The 12,131-nt window shown below is 41.2% G+C and overlaps 1 protein-coding gene across 2 annotated transcripts in view; it reads right to left on the bottom strand.

Annotated features, from left to right (window-relative positions):
- The window catches only part of SH3GL3 (SH3 domain containing GRB2 like 3, endophilin A3), a 59,590-nt gene that overhangs the window by 5,623 nt on the left and 41,836 nt on the right, over positions 1–12,131 (bottom strand). Inside the window, exons 1-8 of one of the 2 annotated variants that reach the window (XM_063347179.1) lie at positions 11,594–11,660; positions 10,225–10,297; positions 8,970–9,013; positions 8,526–8,669; positions 6,765–6,898; positions 5,203–5,361; positions 2,447–2,550; positions 1,102–1,229 (exon numbers count right to left, since the gene is read on the bottom strand). In XM_063347179.1, the coding sequence (XP_063203249.1) occupies positions 1,102–1,229; positions 2,447–2,550; positions 5,203–5,361; positions 6,765–6,898; positions 8,526–8,649 (649 nt within the window). In that variant the 5' untranslated portion in view covers positions 8,650–8,669; positions 8,970–9,013; positions 10,225–10,297; positions 11,594–11,660. Of the gene's footprint in view, positions 1–1,101; positions 1,230–2,446; positions 2,551–5,202; positions 5,362–6,764; positions 6,899–8,525; positions 8,670–8,969; positions 9,014–10,224; positions 10,298–11,593; positions 11,663–12,131 lie in introns of those variants that run through there. The other variant, XM_063347178.1, reaches the window with a different exon arrangement.

The raw sequence follows: 12,131 nt of genomic DNA, 5'->3' as shown, positions 1-12,131 counted from the left end.
GGATTGTACGAGAGCTTCATCTTGTAGCAGAGTGCAAGAAAATTAAAGAGACATCAGAAGGAGGATGAAGTTACAGCTCCAAGCTTTGTTCTCTCACCTTTAGTTCTCTCATTTCTCTCCTGATAACCTCTAAAAAGGAACAAGACTGGAGGAAGGAGGAAATTGGAGAGTGAAGAAAAAAAATAAAAAGAAAAACGCTTCAGAAAAAGATCCTAGATACCATGCCAAGTAGAGAAGGGAACCTTTGGCTCACTGCTTCCCCTGTATTTTCCTTGCAAATAAACTTTATGGGGGAAAAAAACCCAGCTTTTTCATTCTCTTTTCTTTGCAAATTTTTGTCTTTTGTGTGTTTTTTTTTTTATTATTATTTATTGGTCTTCTCTCATCACACACTGTAGTCGTTAAGGAGGAAGGGCAAAACAATTTTATTCATGAGATGAGGAAAAGCTATTTCAATGAGTAGTGTAACCTTACTAGTTATTATCATTCACACACCTTTCAACAGCTGATTTCTTTTGTGGAATCAGGGCCAAATCAAAAGAAGGGATCCTATACCCACACCAATGGGTATCTAGGTACTTCACTTCATAAACCCACACATTTGGTGCATGCTTTAGGGGACAGTAAAGTAAAATATGTCAATAAAATCAGTAAGGGTGGAAGTCACCTCTCTGAATTTTACATGGCTAATAATTAAGACCCTGTACCGATCATTTATGGTCCTCAGACTGTGGAGAGAAATTAGCATCCGGAGAGATTCCAGAGAGTGACTGAACACACCCACCTCAGGCACCTCTGTCTTTGCAAGAAATTAACTGTTTTCTGCAAGTGCCTCTCCCTCTCTCTCCTCCCACCCCCAGTGGCAATGCAGAGAACCTAAAAGACCAAGCAGAATGCCACACCGAAATTTAGGATGGGTGAGAGCCTGTTGAGAGGAATCCTGCTTCTCAATTCCATTTCCAAATCTGGGAAACAAACTGGAGTCAGGTGGACGGACACCGATGCCTCATGGATCCATTGTTCTCACGGTGCAAGCAATATCTCAAGCAACAATCTGGCAAAACCTCTATCGACATGTTAATTCTGTGGCCACGAGCTTACCTGATGATTTTATGGAAGAACTATAAGCAATCCCATTGTGCTGCTGATTATCACCGATTTCCAGAGTTGTAGTTATTACAGGCTTTGGCTTAAATTCACGTTTAGGCCGACTAGATGCTACATTTATTCTGGAACACAGAGAAGAGCGGCAAGAGATTTACAAGAAATATGGAGCTTCCACTCAGGTTTAGTGCTTTGGTGTTTGAGAAGTTGGGGGAGGGGGGGGAACCCTTTTTGGTTTGGGGCTTTTTTTTGTGGGGGAGGGGGGAGGAAGAGAGCAGGTTTATTCATTAAAAGCTGATCACTTCTCATGCAGTATTTGAATTGCAACCAGTCCCTATTTTATTTAATGCTTTGGTCCTGCTGACAGAGGCATAAAGCTTAACAGCCGGAGTCTGAGAAGGGCTGAGCATCCGCAGCTGCCACTGAGTTCAGCAGAAGTTCCAGGAATGAGCTCCCTGGAAAGCTCAACTGCAAATGACACATGTAGAAACTCAGCCAGGACAGAGGCCCAGGGGCTGCATCTCACACACTGCCTTTTTATTAGAGAAAATGGGAAACAACCATCCAGTCAGCGCAACTGTCACTGCCTCTTCCTGTACGTGCATGCGGCCTAGCCGAGACCTCCTTGTCTCACCATCCCCTCCAGCTGGGATGGTGCAGGGTGTCTACAGACACGGCTACCCCTGTGCTAATAGCCATAGTCACCATGTCCACTCTGATCTTAGGAAAGCCCTAAACAGTTATCTTGACTCCACGACTGTAACGTTAGCCTGTGCTATGGCAACACTCAAGTCATCTAGGTCTCCTCTTTGCTGGTTCTCCAAGTGACGTATAACAAATTAACGACAGCAGCATTTTTTATTTCTGTTAGGGGGACACAAAGTATCTGGGCCTTTCATAAGTACGTTACACCTCAGCTGATTTCCTAGACAGCTGGCTATTTCCTTACTCTGCTGCAGAATTTTGTTATACCCTGTAATCTCAATAAAAATAGACCAACTTCTCAGCAGAGCCTCCAAAACACAACTCTAAGTATGCAAGTTTAAATAAACCTACAAACAAATGGAGGCTGTCCGGATTTACCTCCACACATGTGAGTGGGAGATGCCGCACACACTCAAAGCTTTCTGGGCACATCCTGCATTACATTAAAGGCTCACAGCACCAGCAAGGACTTGCCAGGTGGCAATGGTTTAAAGCAATGAAGCCCAGTAAGGCACAGAGCACAGCAAATGTGCATCTGTGAGATGGTGCTACGAGATCTGTCGCTTCAGTGCCTTTTCGCATTCAGGAGCCTCAGCCGCAAAAGAGGTTCAAGATTTTCAGATGGGTTCAGTCTTACCGGTTTTGCAGCTTGCTCTGCAGATCCTCCAAAATTTCTGTGGATTGTTTATGGTAATCTAGCGCTGCTTCTACAAATACAGCCAACTGGCTAACTTGTTCCACCTGAAATAGAGAGGAAAATAGTTGTTAGGAGCCTGCAGTACATTCAGCTGAAGGATAAACAGATCATTCAAAACAGACCTGGTATCTCAAAAGACCGTGATACCTTGTGGGGGCTATTGAAATAGAGCATATGTGATTCTATCAAAGAAATTGCCAGTTGGAAACTGAACAAAACCGAGGTGTAACTTCTAGTTCACTAACTCAGGGCTGCGTCCTTGAGTCATTTCCTTTCACAATGTGCAAATCCCTTCTGCTTTCAACTTCCAAGCCAGCTGTCTGTCAACACCCAAGCCCGAAACAGTTAAGAGGACATGACCCCTTAGCAGGTGAAAGAGAGGCTTTTCTGATCAGCAACGCTGGAAGAAATTACACTGTGACAGCTCTTATGACTCAGACCCATTAGTGTTTATTAGCAATGTTTACAAACTCCAGTTCTGAAATGATCTGGACTCACCTCACTAGATGGCAGCATTTATAAACCAATACATGAAACATGATTTATCTACTTGGATTTAAAAAGTATCAGCCAATCATTCAAAAATATGGATGCTGAGAAAAGGGAGAATGTGAAGGAGAAAGAAAAATCAAAATATTTTTATTCATGAGGTAACAAATAATCTCACTCCCCTAACACAAACTGAAAAGTTCAAGCTGTAATGGGGATGGAGCACTAACAGATATTTATTTGTGCTCTTCCTTTAAGACACCATTAAGAAGACAGACCCCAAGAAGTCTGACATGTTTCCATTCCATTATGATGTCTTCAGACATTGGATCACAAGACGACATCTGAGTAAACTTTCTGCAAATGTTTTATGGACCCATGGCAATTTTGTGCTATACTTTGTCTGCTTTTACTCGGTTCAAAAGATTATTAGAAATTCTACCGGGACTCCGAGAGAGCCAAACATTGTCACATAGCATAGAGAAATGAAATGCACAGAACCAAATCAACAGCTGATACAATTCCATCACAGTCAGAAGAGAGTAATGTAAACCAGCTGAGGACAACGCACAAAGGGCCTGGGGTTTGGATGGGGTGGTCAGAGAAAATGGATAGAGAAGGACTGTCCAAACAAGACGACTAAGAGCCCAGAGGGATATGGAATTGTGGATTAGGAGAAGAGCGAGAGAGACTGGGAAAGAGCCAGAGAAGCTTGAGGGACTAAAAGCCACTTAAGCAAGAGGAGCCTGGGACTGGCTCAGTGGGAAAGGCAGGAAGATGGATCTGATAAGAAGCGCATGCAACAGTGCCTATGTGGGAGGTCTGGAACTAGATAGGCAAAAACCTGAGAAAGAGATGTGGATCAGGACTGAGTCTGGGAAAGGCACCTGGCAAGATCGCTGGGAACCAGAGAACAGAGATTGCAGGGCAAGGAGACCAAGAAAGGGAGACATTTGGGGAACTGGAAAGGATGGGAAGGAAGGAATTGCAGTTAAGATCTCTGCAAACCCAGTGAGACAGTCTGGGGTTAGACAACAAGGCTGCAATGAGAAGCCTGAGGAGGACACAGACTGGGTCGGGACAGAAAACAGAAGGGAAGGAGCACAGAGTTTTCTTTAAACAGAAACAATAGAAAGTGGGTATGCAAAAAACCTCAAAGGGACATCCAGTTCACCCCCTCCCAAAGGCAGAGTTTGTTATACTAGAAAGTGTAACTCACCAGTTCTCTAATGGCTCAGCTAAACCATTTTAATCCATGCACTGTTTTATCCTCAGTGTGGTGATTTGACTAATGATAAACACTATCTGAAACATTTCTCAGCTGCTTATACAAGGCAGAATTACAAAACACACGCACTGCAACCGGGCAATTGGTAGAGCCCACAGTGGAACAGTGTGCTGAAATTGTTCATGAGGACGTTATGTATTTTTCGGCCCTCACATAACTTGCACTGGTAAAACAGCAAGAGGCTTACTGACTTCCACACTGCTGTAGCAAACGTGTCCCACTCACAAACAGTTTAGGAGCTACAGGCTAGTTTATAGCTGCCATTAAATGGGTATGCAGGGAGGGAGAAGCTGCTTGCAGCTACATGTTCCCACTTAACAGCTCCCCCTTGTTGCATTTTACTCACAGAAGACAGCACACTTCTTACTTTCTAAGGGTGTTTTCTGTTATGCTGCATCTACAGGAGAAGAGAAAGCTTTGGAACAGGCCCAAATAGGTCCAGCTCTCTTTTCCTACGGCTCCACAATTACACGGGAGGAAACGCACCCTGCTGTTCCTCTGTGTGTGGACAGAAGAGAGGACTATCCTGAATGACCACAGCTGCTCCTTATTTAGGTATAATTTCATGATGGATTTGGACTCTGAGCCAAAGTCCAGGTACTTGAGCCCAAGCCACAAACTCACTCTATGGAGGAATGTTCAGAGCCAGATAGTAATAACGATGATTTTCAGAGGTAAAAATAATTCAGAGAGTTCAAATCAGCAGCAAAGCTTTGGCTGTAAGTGAGCTACAATTCAGAAAGCGTAGGGTACATACCCTTTGCTGATAGTTTCAGCAGCAGGTCTGTGACTATGAAAGAGGCACGCTATCTGCTTTCAGACCGTACCTCCTGTGAAGGGTGGGACAGGCTTTATCCAACCCCACACACATTGCCCTCCTGGATGTACTGCAGCAAACAAAAACGCAGGACAGACTTACATCATTTTCTAAGAAATTGAACATGCTTCTTTCAGCCAGTTCCTTTGACTCTTCAAATTTTTCTACTGCTTGTTTAACTTCTTCGTCTGGTATCTTTCCAAGGCGCTTCTTTTTATAATCATAATCCAAACGGCGTCCTTCTAGTTTCTTCAAATGATGCTGAATAAGACAGAACATTTATAAGAAGGTCCAAAAAGGACATGTCCAAACAAACACATTGTGATTTAAGGAAATTTCAGTTATGGATGCAAATATATGCAGAATCAAAGAAATACAAAGCTCAGAGATTATCCGTTCTACCCCTTCGATCTAAGGCAGCGTCAGGTAAGTCTGAGACTATAGACATGAATGAAATCTTAAACTGTATAGACTTTAAATAAACAGCCATTTGTTAACACTTGGGAAACTGGCTATCTTGATTGGCTGAACTTAGGCATACAACTCATGGGCTTCACTAAAAGTGCAACACCTCAGATTGTCTAAATGAGAAGCAGGATCCAATTTAAATATGTGTCCCCATATTCTACGTTTATTTCAGTTTTACCTCTTGAATTCTTTGCAATACGTCAGCTAAAAGTTAAAGGGTTATTTCCCCCTCTCATTCCATAAGCAGTGCTCCAACAAATCTTGTATTCTCGCTTTCTTCGTTAGGTGTCAACTTGACACGTCTATCTGATATAACTACACAAGCTTTTCTGTTGCCAAAAATCGTGGGACTGACAGACCTACAGAACGGACTCAAAGTGACAGTACAAAATGCTCATTAAAGCTAATGTCAAACAATTTCTTTTCATCAGCTCAGAAGAACTACAACTGAAAATAGTTATGTACCATCGGAGACAGCTACAGACATCAAGATATTATTACTATCTTTTTGCTCTGCTTTCCACATCCATTTACGTGTAAACAAATAACTTTCATTTCTGCGCTTCCTCAGGGTTTTGACTTGCTCATTACCCAAGTCTATTGGAATCAACAGACTGAGACTGCCTGGCTTTCTGGCTTTCTTTGAATTGTCACATTGTAAACAAAAGCATTGAAAAACTTAACTCTAAAGGTTAAAAATGTGTTCCTCAGCTTCCTCTATTTTTCTTATAGTGGCATATGGCACTTCAACATTTTATGGCACTTTTCAGATCATTCTGTGATTGCCCTGAATAGCCTTTTTCAACAGTTATATTCATCCTCCATTATAAACAGCTTTAGGCTGGCAGAGATGGCACGACAGGATAATCAGTCACAGTAAATCAAAGCCCACTCACATCTTCGTAAAAATTAATAAAAATGTCAGTTAAAATAAAATAGCAGAAAAATAAACAATATAATTTTCTTCACTATCCTTCTTGTACTAAATGTACAAGCGATACAGCAAACTAAGTTAGACAAGTGAGAAATAGCCAGGCATCGATTTTAAGCAGATTTCATCACTGTTTTGCTACAGAGACAAACTTAATTGCAGTGAAATTTATTTACCTTATTGCTTTCAAGAAAAATATCTCAAGGAACTAGAGTTTGATTGACTCTGATTATTGATGAGTGAAGCTTTACCCTGGAAAACTTACCCCAATCTCTTTTAAATCTTTGTCCTGCAATAACTGTAGAGGATCAATAAAATTTTGTTTGACATTAATATCAAGTGAGTCCTTCACCTCTGCCATTTGCTTCATGCTCTCACCAGCATCCAGTAGTGCAAGGCCTATGGTAAAGAACAGGCTACTTATATCTCAATATACGTAAAACCAGAAAACTTATCTTATGAAACAGCTATTTCAAATAGGTATCATTGTATCTGCTGCAGGCCCTCGAAGAGTAAAAAAAATAATGCAAGCTACACACTTGCTTGTCCCCTACAGAAAACTAGAAATGGAAAGGTTTTGTTCTGAGGTATACTTTTTTTTTTTCTGAAGGGCATCAGGGAAAAAAAACAATACTATTTTCCCTACTGTATTTGCATAGGTTACAAACCTCCTCCACTTCGAGAACTGCAAACAAAGCTGATTAATTAGTACAACTTTAGTGATATTAGTAAATAGACAAAAATCAAGTAACTTTTTAATTACAAAATCATGTTTTACAGCTTCCTCACATACAGCATGTGTTTCTTCCAAACCTCCTTTTGGTCAAAACTGTTGCTGCTTCTTTAAAACCACCTATTTAACAGAGCTGTATGCTTTATTAAGCAGGTAAGTATCAGCAGGCAGAAGAGTGTTTGAAACGCTCTTTCCCCTTTCCTAGTTTTATTTAGTATCCCCCTTGCTTTCACAAAGGCACAAATACATCCAAGCTCACAGATGAGTTGTGCCACTTCGCTCTTCGTGAGGAGAATAAATGAGCCTTTGGCTACCAGCAGCATCTTTCCCTATGCAGCACCGACTTGGACTCCAGCGCGAGGTCCCTACGCCTACACAGATGGTACTATTTCAAGCAACCGCTGTGTGTAAAACTGCGGATATTAACAACAGTACACAACGAAGCCAGCCGGTTCTGTACTGCCTTCTGCACACAGTCCCAGTCTGTGCCACTCTCTCCCAGCCCTAGTTCCCCTCTCTTTCCCCAAACCAGGATTCTCCTTTTTTTTTCTCATGTATTTCTTCTTGTTTTTTTTTCCTTAATCCCAACCATATCAAAAAGCACCCACTGGGTAGCTCTGTGACAATGCTTCAAATTCATTCCAGTCAAGCCCACGCACCATGCCTGCTCTCAAGCAAGGCCTCTACTAAGATTTTGGCTGCGAAATACCAGAATATCTTGAAAGGAAATAGGTAAGACTTGATTTACCAAAGAATTGTAGCATGGCCAAGCCAGAGTTCGTTTTCATGAAAACAAGAAAATGCATATTTAAGATGCATTGCTCCAAAGCACAGAAATAACAGATCATTAATTTAATTTAAAACAAAACAAAACAAAAAAACCCACCTAAAGTTACTGTTTATTTTTTCATATAAGAAATTTTTCCCTTAGTTTACTTCTCAAATACAGGGTAACCATTTTCATTATTTTCATTTAAAGGTTGAACAAAACACAGTGAATCTAAGAGTCACCCTAAATGATGCAGGTTTGGCAACTTAGAAACTAAAACGATTATGGCAATACTTTGAATCATCAGACAGCGTCAGTAATAGTGTTACCAAAGCCACCTGCAATAGAGGTGGACAAATATGCAGAAGCATCATGTTTTGTAATTATATCAGTCACCCCCTGACCGCTGTACTGGCTTTCCCTCTTACCTTCAGTAGCTATTTACATAGGTTATGTCACCGAGTAATATTCTGCAAAGAGCTTTGTGCTGAAATATTCGCAGAGGAGATGATACACAAACTCACCAAACATAGAATCATCGCCAAGCTCTCTGCCATACCGTATCATGCAGTCTCCCAGGAGTCCCTCTGTCTGGGGATAGCCCGTGGTTTTAACTTGTCCTCTGATCTTTGACATAGTGTTCAGCATTCCCAGCTTGGCCCTGTATGCTAAGGAGGACATTAAAAAAAAAAAAAAGAACAAAATTTATAAAAATACTTTTAAAACTAATACTTTTAAAGCAATAAATCATTTAACAAGCAACGTCACAAAGCAAGTCACTAAGCTGGTCTGTAGATTCATAAGTTTATTATTGTCCATACTTCACAGCCGAAGTTGAAATAAGCATCCATTGAACAATATGGGTCATGTGAAACTGGTTTTTATTCACAGTTGAATAAGCATCATTTCTCCAGGCAGATACACAGTGGGAGTGCTTGTCACCTCTCTGGATATTCATCAATACTCACATTCATTTGAATATTCCTGCTTGTGAACTCCTTGATTAGAAGTACTGCAGAAAGCAAACACAGAATAGATACAAGCACAGCCAAAGCCAGTTTCATGTTTGCTTGCTCGCTCTCCCCCCGTCTCTTGCTTGTGAGAACTTTGCAGAACTTCTCCCCCACCCCACTCCCTTTTTTTTTTTTTTTCCCCCATTCCAGTATTCAAGACAGTAGAAATTCATGCTGTGGGATGGCCTGGTACACACAAATTAATTTATTGTTATCTTGCACATATCATGATGAAAATGTGCATTTATTCTTGGAGAGTTTTTCCAATCTACTCTTTACTATTACCACTCAACAGCTTCTTCAACACAGTAGCGGCCATGGGCAGGGCATTCCTGAGGGGTGTGGGCGATGGTGACCACCTTCATCTTGAACACACCGGCTGGGCCTTGGTAAAGGACTGAATCCTACCATCCTTATGTAGACATAACCCTTTAAACTTCTTCAGGGATGTGCATCTCATAAGGTAGCCACAAGAGATGGCTATCTCTGAAGTCACTGGTAGAGCTAACTAAACACGAATTCAGTCAAACAGTTCTCAAAAAATGAAGGTTCTTCCAACAGCTGGTTTGGATGGTGAACCAAGGTCATAACAGATAAACTTTGTGACTGACTGCAAATGTAAACACGTCTCCTTTCTTGCTTCTTAAAACAAGATTTGAAAAACCCCTATTAACTGATGATCCAAAGTCCACTGAGACCTAGCAGTGTCCAGAAAATGCAAAACCTCATTCAAATACCGGGTAAGCAAGTAGCAGGGCAAGGCAGGTAGCCCTCTTCCCCATGGTAACATAACCACCAGTACCTCTGATGGCAGCAGCCTACAAGTTAAATTCAATGTTTATAATAGCTCTGCTAAAAAAAAAAAGACGTTGGCGTTGTCTTCACTTTAGGGATCCATACCCCACTCCAGGAAATCCAGCACAAACGTGAACACAGGTGCTGTACCAGAGGCCCCAGCTGTCCTGCATGCCCGCAAGACCTGCACATGGCCAGAAAACCAGATGCACCGTGTGCTGCAAGCTGAACATACCCCAGATCAGACTTACCGCATATAAACTTTACAGTTGTTCATTGTGCACACCGGTAAAGTTCTCTAGGACACCCAGAAGCCTCACAATGATGACCTAATTAGCTTTTATTTACCCAGGATGAATTTCCAAGTAAGATGACAATGTTCATCAAAATCCAGCAGCTATTGCTCCTATCCTACCTGGATTTGGCTGAAGATACTCTGTGGATTTGGACAGAAGCTCCGCTACAGCTTTATTAGTAACATCGATTTTCTGAAAAAGAGAAGTAACACAGTTGACAAAAAGCAAATCGATTACTAGAAAGTTTATCAGCTATTCTAGCTGATTATGAAATTTTATTTAAAATAAAGCAAATATTGTAGCTTGAAATAAATAGCCTTGTCATAGTTATGACAGGATTTTAACAAAAACACATTAATTGGCAGGTATTACTAGGAGAGAGAGAAGGTTTATATCAAAATGTGGGCTCGCCTTTCCATCCCATCAGTCTTGAGTACTGCTTACACATTCTGCACTATGATCTTCCTGCCAGCCCAACAGTTTTTACTAAGACTGCTTTTCTCCACACGTGAAAAAGACTGAACATATCGCTCAGTCTTGGGGTCAGGGACATTTAAAACAGTAGTTTGCACTGTCTTCCCATTTAATAGTTTCTAAAATGCTATTAAAAAAAAAAAAAAAAAATCACATTTCTGGTTTGTTTCCCTTTACCTCCCTTAGGGCTTACACATTATTTTTCCCCTTACAGTGCAGAGAAAGGAAATAATTATTCTGTAGCCAAAGAAACCAAAACCTAGAAAACTGTTTAGATGATAAATTCAAAAGTGCCTGTCGGAAAAAAAACAACTCACGCAAGACTTTTCTCCTCAATCTGCCAACAATAAAAGTTGTCACCTAGGCCTACTATGACCATTAAAAAATACACAGGAAGACAAGGGCAATTAAAAAAAAAGCCCATAAAAGCTGAAAAAGCAGAAACTGGTAGTAACAGCATTTAACTTGCAATGCAACTAATAAGTGGATAGCAAACGCCTCAATTTCCACAACAATTCATGTAAATTTCTGAACATAGATTTAAACTAAGAAATATAATTCTGTATCAAGAGAAAATTTGACCCTAGTAGTTAAGACTTTTATCATGAATAATATCAGACGGGCAGGCTTCGTGACATTTACAAAGACTCGCTGAAGACCTCTCTCTCTAATCTCCCCCACAGACAGAGGCAAAAGGCCCCTCCTGATGCTCTGCATCATTCCTGGAGGAGTTTCTCTCCGCTCTTGAGAGGTGTCAGTGGAACCTGCTTCCTCTGCTCAGACAGCCTTTGACGATGTCTCTTCTCCCTTGGCTGAGCTGACATGGCGCAAGGATAAATTAGCACTTATATATTTCAGTTAGGAAGTACACGGTGGGGTTTTCCCCACCGTACCGCCATACATACGATACCCCCATATATACCCCCACCATACAATACCAGTCTATCACTGGAAACGTGAAGCAGTTTTGATTCTACAATAGCTTAATATTGAAAAACATGTTACTTTCCTTACCCTTTCCATCTCTTGAAATTCTTCATCTAACTTTGTTCCTTCTGCTCCACTTATTTTTTCACTGAACAACTGTAAAAAGATAAATTTGACAAAAAAAATTGCATGATTATTTAACTACAGAATAAATATCTCAGAGTCACAGGAATTCACTCCAGATTAGAAAATACGCAGCAACCGTTTGAGGCAACTGTGCAAGAGAAAAGCAGCATCACTCTTGGAAGCGAAGCGCACATTTCAGGAGAGACAAAGATACCTGATACGAATTTACAACAGGCAAACAAAAACTGATTTCTCATGCTGAAACAGTTTGTACCCTAAAGGCATGACCTGCGCTGCAGACTCCACGCAGAGAGAAAGTCTGACTGCAGGTAAATCCAGAGTAACCCTTTCAAGAATGTCTCTCCAGCTCTGTACTTCCGAGTACCGTCTGGTCATGTATGCCATTAGGGATAGGGATACAGCTCCCATTCCTGCTGCTGGGAGTTGTGGGCAGTTCTGTGGAAGGAACAGATTCGCAAAAAATGCTGCACTGTGACCG

The sequence above is a fragment of the Chroicocephalus ridibundus genome, chromosome 9 (assembly GCF_963924245.1).
Source record: "Chroicocephalus ridibundus chromosome 9, bChrRid1.1, whole genome shotgun sequence".
Taxonomy (NCBI): domain Eukaryota; kingdom Metazoa; phylum Chordata; class Aves; order Charadriiformes; family Laridae; genus Chroicocephalus; species Chroicocephalus ridibundus.
The sequence above is the reverse complement of the archived record's forward strand: the minus strand, read 5'-3'. Positions and strand labels throughout refer to the sequence as shown.